The 6,000-nt window shown below is 34.6% G+C and overlaps 2 protein-coding genes across 2 annotated transcripts in view; one reads left to right on the forward strand and one right to left on the reverse strand.

Moving 5' to 3' along the window:
* Positions 1-2,143, forward strand: part of LOC123699277 (atrial natriuretic peptide receptor 1) — a 28,561-nt gene extending 26,418 nt beyond the window's left edge. Inside the window, exons 21-23 of the mRNA XM_045646201.1 lie at positions 723-875; positions 1,178-1,298; positions 1,887-2,143. Coding sequence (XP_045502157.1) covers positions 723-875; positions 1,178-1,298; positions 1,887-2,143 — 531 coding nt within the window. The remainder of the gene's footprint in view (positions 1-722; positions 876-1,177; positions 1,299-1,886) is intronic.
* A 1,640-nt stretch (positions 2,144-3,783) lies between these two features.
* Positions 3,784-5,541, reverse strand: LOC123699278. The gene has a single exon (XM_045646202.1). The coding sequence runs from the start codon at positions 5,539-5,541 to the stop codon at positions 3,784-3,786; it is 1,758 nt and encodes a 585-aa protein (XP_045502158.1).
* Positions 5,542-6,000: the final 459 nt, after the last annotated feature.

Raw genomic sequence — 6,000 nt, forward strand, 5'->3', positions numbered from 1 at the left:
GTTATAACTTATCTTGTTAAAATGATCAATTACTAGTCATAGAAGATAAGTTAATCATATACCTAAATTTTATATATTAACATTATCTTAATTATTCGTTTTAAAAAGATTTCATACAGATAAAAGAAGATTTCTGTATTTATGGTAATACTCCTGCACCCCCTGACCAATTCTACATTAACTTTATGTAACACTGCCTTCACGAAATCTACAGAATTTTTCAGCTACAAAGCTTTTTGTATATAATAAATAATTAAATAAGCTAGCTTCACTACCCTTATTCATCCCATAGAAAGTTTTTATGAGTATGTCTTATAGTAACTTTTATTTCGGGTTGTAATCTACGTTTATATCCATAGCCATACTTATTTATTCATCCGGATTTACATAATAAAATAATATGAGTGGTCAATTTAATAGCATCACAATTCAATTTTAGTTATATGCACCTAAATATGTACACTTTTTTACCAAGTATTCATACACGAAACACATTATACAAAAAAAAGGTATTACATAACCTTATAATTTATATTGCTATTACATCAGCTGAAAACTGTTTCCTTAAGACCATTGATAGGTGATAATATAATTATAGTGTTACTTCATAAATATCTCGCATGAGATCTAACAAGATAAATAGATTATTTTATGCGGCTAGTGCATGATGTTTTCCCAATAATTTCCCCATGTAAAGTTATACTATTCGCATTCAAACCCAGGTGGAAACAATAGGCGACGCATACATGGTAGTGTCAGGTCTGCCCGAACGGAATGGTGACCAACACGCGAGAGAGATCTGCCTCATGGCGCTCGCTATAGTAGAAGCGGTGCGATCCTTTGTAGTGAGGCACCGACCTACGCATCGACTTGAGGTAAGAAAGAGTCTTGTGAAAAAATTATAAACTACCTACAATACATTTTAACAGTGCTATGCGATTCAACTAAGAACAATTGTATCGGCACGCTCTTTAACATCTATTACGATTTATCCAGTTACGATTAAATTATTGTGGTAGGAACTTTTGAAAATTTGATGTAAAAATCGAGCAAAATAAAATAAACCGTCATTGAAATACAAAAAGAATTCCGAGAAATAAATCCTTCTTTTCAAACTGGATTCGAAATTCATTTTTCAATTATATTCTTAGTTAATTGCATTGATTTTTTATATTAGGTGAGGGTAGGTGTACACTCTGGGCCGGTGTGCGCGGGCGTGGTGGGCGTTAAAATGCCGCACTATTGCTTGTTCGGCGATACCGTTAACACGGCTAGCAGGATGGAATCTACTGGACAACGTAAGACTTTTTTATAATATTATCTAGGTTCATTTTTAATTTATTTCAGTAAACGAAATATCAATCAATCTTATATCCTATGTCTAAGTACATTTCGTAGAGAAAGTAATATCTTTTTACTTAAAAGAATTTATAAATTTATAAAGAACTAGCGGTCCGCCCCGGCTTCGCCCGTGGTACATATTAACGTTTTCTCTACATAAGAACCATCCTCGTACTTCAAGGAATATAATAAAAAAAGAATTATCGAAATCGGTTCAGCCGTTCTCGAGTTATGGAATTACAACGAAAAGTGGCATTGATTTTTATATATTAGAATAGAAAAAATTCGATCACGAGGCGGGACTCGAACCCGCTTCCTTTTGCGCTATTTTTAAAAGAATTTTATTTTCTAGGATCTAGTTCATTTTAATTATATTGACATTTAAATTTTTGACCCTATTAATGTCAATTTTACTATGCTGTTAGCAAATATACTCATACAAATTGTTAATTCGGCTGACTTAAAATCAACTTCGCTTTGAGATTGTAGTTATAGACTAAGATATCACAGCACTAGCTATAGTTAAGTATTATCTGCGGCTGTAGCGCTGCGCATCCACTTAAGCGAGAGCACGCGGGCACTGGTCTCCCAATGGGGCACGTTCGAAGTGGAGCGGCGCGGGGACGTGGAGCTGAAGGGGCGCGGGCGCATGCTCACGCACTGGCTGGTGGCGTGCGCCGAGCGGCCGCGCCCGCTGCCCGAGCCGCAGCCGCACCACTACCCCATACTGTTCCCCGCCATACAGCCGCCGCTGCTGCACGCGCCCTACCTCGTCGTCGAGCCCACCACGCTGGCTGCTTAGTACGACTACGACGAGCTGGCTGTTTAGGGCAAAATAACACCAGCACAATAGAAAAATACTTTTCAAATAATAGGGAGGAGAATTAGTGTCCATACAAATAGTGTTGTATTGTGTAGTGTTGGGGTGAAAACACCAAAACACCTATAGAAAAATAGTTATTGAGTGAAAAACACACATAGAACATGCACAGAACCTAACTAATTTGACGAAGAAGTTGTAGGACGGAGAAGACCTCCAGAACGCACAAAAACCTAATACTTAAACAGATACATTTAATAATCCATAAACTGAAGAAAATGTTTCATCTCGTTTACGATGTGTCAATTTGTCAAATGATACAAAATTTCAATTCAATCTCTACTATAAATTAACAGAGATTAACATTTGTAACCTTATTCATTATACACGATTTTATTACATGCCTATTACAAGTTATACATAGATAGTAAATTAGACAATTTACAACATTTAACCCAATTTAAACTAAATGTATTCGATGTCCCATGCCATTGTTTGCTTCGATCCAACCATTAATCTAGGATTTATTGGACAGCGAATGATTGAACACAAGATTTCGTGAAACAATTAATATCGCACACATTTGAAAGTCATATGGAACAAACGATCTAGTTTTTATTTCTGTTTCAATGCTTTTATTATAGAACCAAATGGTTAATGATGTCAAATGTCAATACTTTCCTTTGTTTAATTTAAATTTGCCTGAAAAATCCAACAAAGCTTTTTGGAGCTTTTGATACTTCTTTAGTTCATTAATTATGAATTTTTGTTTCGTAACAATGTAACATTCAGTAATTGTGTCAATAAAATTGACTGTTAATAAAAAGGTTAAAGGGACGTGTATTGGTTTATATTAACCTTGTTTACGACGATGAATTCGTACAAATCACTTTGCAGACTTTGTACTTTTACGACGGTTTATTTCGCAGTTTCAGATCAATTCTGGATGTTTTTTTCGAGAATATATTGTTTAATTCTTGTGTGTATTTTTATATCGTACTTTTCCATCTTATGATATAATATCAATGTTAAATTTCATTTATGTTTTGATAGATATCATAAGCCTGTCGCCTATCTTAAACGGCCATATTATATTATGAATACAGTAGATATATTAGGTATTTTCTAATTATCATTAGGATAAATAGATCTGTTTTAATACAGTAGGTTTAAGTATATATTTGTACGTTTATATAATTCCATAATAAGAATTCCACTTATATATTTTTATATGTACTTTTACCTTACTTTTACAGATATGGTCAGTCGATACAAAATAAAGTTATTATTATAAGTACCGCTTCAGCTAAATAATATGTAAGTTAGCAACAGTGTAGTGTCTTAATAGATTTTAGCCAACAAAGCATAAACTTTGTTTCACTTCTAGTCATTAAGTTTTAATTAATTAAGAAGAAATATATAGTATCAATGTTTGTAAGTTTTTAAAGTAAATTATAAAATATAATTATCGCTGTTAGTATAATTTTTAGGAGGAAGAAGATAATATTGTTACCTATATATTTTGTATGTCAATTAAGATTAGAGAACTTATGTATCTATAATTTTATTAATAAACTTATGTGTAAAGAAAATGGCGTTTTTATTTATTTTGTATATCAACCTTAGCAGCGTGTATTGAAATTATTCTTTTTTAAATAGCATCCGTAACAAGATTGTTTTTTTAATAACAATTCTAGAACAAACACTGTAATGGATATACCGTAGCCCAGAATAAGTAATAAGAAACAGCTAACAGCTTGTTTTATAGTCAGCGGCGTAGGATCCGATGTAATAATATTCTGTAGTGGTTTTTGTTCTGCGTCTTTTATCAACAATCCGCTTTCTATCAATCTCGGTAACCACACAGACAAGGGCCGAACAAATGGTGAATGTTTCTTCATCCAAACTACCAAGGGTACCATTAGTATCGAATCTGGCAATAAATAACCGCAATCTTTCTCGCTTATCGCTTCAGCTAAACACAACGTCCACGCGTACTCCAAAGAGCTCGCAATAATAAATCTCTTTTTGTTTTCTAAAACATCTCGAAATGTCTGATCGTACTTAGATTCGAGCACCACTTGAAAACGATCTTCAATTATTGGATCATGTTCAAAATACGCCAATATTCCTGAACGACCTCCGAAATGATAACCATCGTCGACAGCTTCTTGTAGATTTAGGAAATTACCAATAATGGTGTCTGTCTTCAATGCTCCTATTAACACGCTTTGATATGCGCTTCTCACAATGAAAGTGAACCAAATCCATAGACTGATTAAATAGAAATCTCGAAATCTCCTTGGTTTAACTCGTATGGGCTGTCCTACCATAACGCCCCATGTTCTGAAAGTAATTCTTCGCATTTTGTTGAGGTTTTTAAAATATCGACTGCAGAATGGCTTAACGCATTGAATCTTCGATATGTACGGAATAGTTATGACTATAAAAGAAACGATGAGCAATACAAGCCACAAATATCCATTTAAAGGTACCAATAGTTTCCACAGAGTTGAGCCGAATGTAGTGGGTGGTCCTATCCAGGCTAGTCGTATTCTAAAATAGGGCACAGAATAGTCAAACAAACCTCCTTTGTCAAATCCAAGCGACACGGTGCAAGTTGAAATATTAACAACACCACGACTCACGTCGTTAAGCGATTCAGACCAACTCATAGTACTGTCTGAATCAATGCTTGTATATTTCCGATTTATAACAACGAGGGTGCTATTTACTATGTCTCGTAGCATGTTATGCAATGTCTTCTTAATTATTTGTAAAGGAATCTTGTGTTCAGTTGCCGGATGGTAAACTTTATTGGTTGAAATAAATAAAGGACAATGGTTCATGTTAGATGTTTTATCTGGAAATAGTTTACTTTTGTGATTTATATCTTCACTCCACAACCCAATCAACGTAGGCTCTACATTATCACAATCCGTTTCACTTTTGTAAGGAAAATATGTGTATAGAGCTATATTTCCGACCTTTCGTTCGACTATTATTACTACATCGATGGCATAATAGTCCCATAGAAGACTGTTTATTTGCCGAAGGTTGTGTGGGTGTGACAATAAAATAATTACAAGTTTCGCTCCACTGTGCATCAACGACTTTCCCTTTAGGTCGGGTTTTAAAATTCCCAATATCTTTTTAAACGAGAAGTATGATTCCACGAATATAACCACTTGTTTTGGAGGTGGTCCGTCCCTCTTCATTTCGACCACTACAGTTCCTTTGTAACTTTGAAGGAATTTATTAATAATCGCTTCATCAACATCTTTCGAAACAACGACGGTTTCTATTCTAAAGTTAAAGTTACTATTTGATATTTCGATAGCGATGTCTATTATTTTCTGATTTTTAACCAAGGTATCCATTTCCCTAACATATTCAGATGCGGTTGTTTGAATTGTTAATAATATTGTAGCGAAAATAAAATTTAACGTACGAATTACCACCAAGTCCATCTTTGTTTCGTGCTCTACAACTGAATGTTCGCGAACAATTAGACATAACACAGAAAATAGACAATTACAACTGAGCTTTAAAACTATTAATCATGTATTGTTTTTTAACACGTTAGCTGCGAAACAGGGCTTGAAACACCCTGTCCGTGTCTCGTCGTTATGGCGGTAGGAAAAAACTTAAACTTCTCTGTCGTGCGGGAGGCATAACTTCCATCTGGTTCAGTGTAGGAAAGTGATATCTATATATCTGAGATGTGCTATTGATTCCTAGTTCAATGGTATACCGACCTTAATACCGGGTTTCTTAGACCTCGTGCCGCACTGAACAAATAAAAATTCTAACACAGTGCGGAACGAGGTTGCGAACAC

This window comes from Colias croceus, chromosome 17 (genome assembly GCF_905220415.1).
Source record: "Colias croceus chromosome 17, ilColCroc2.1".
NCBI classification, from domain to species: domain Eukaryota; kingdom Metazoa; phylum Arthropoda; class Insecta; order Lepidoptera; family Pieridae; genus Colias; species Colias croceus.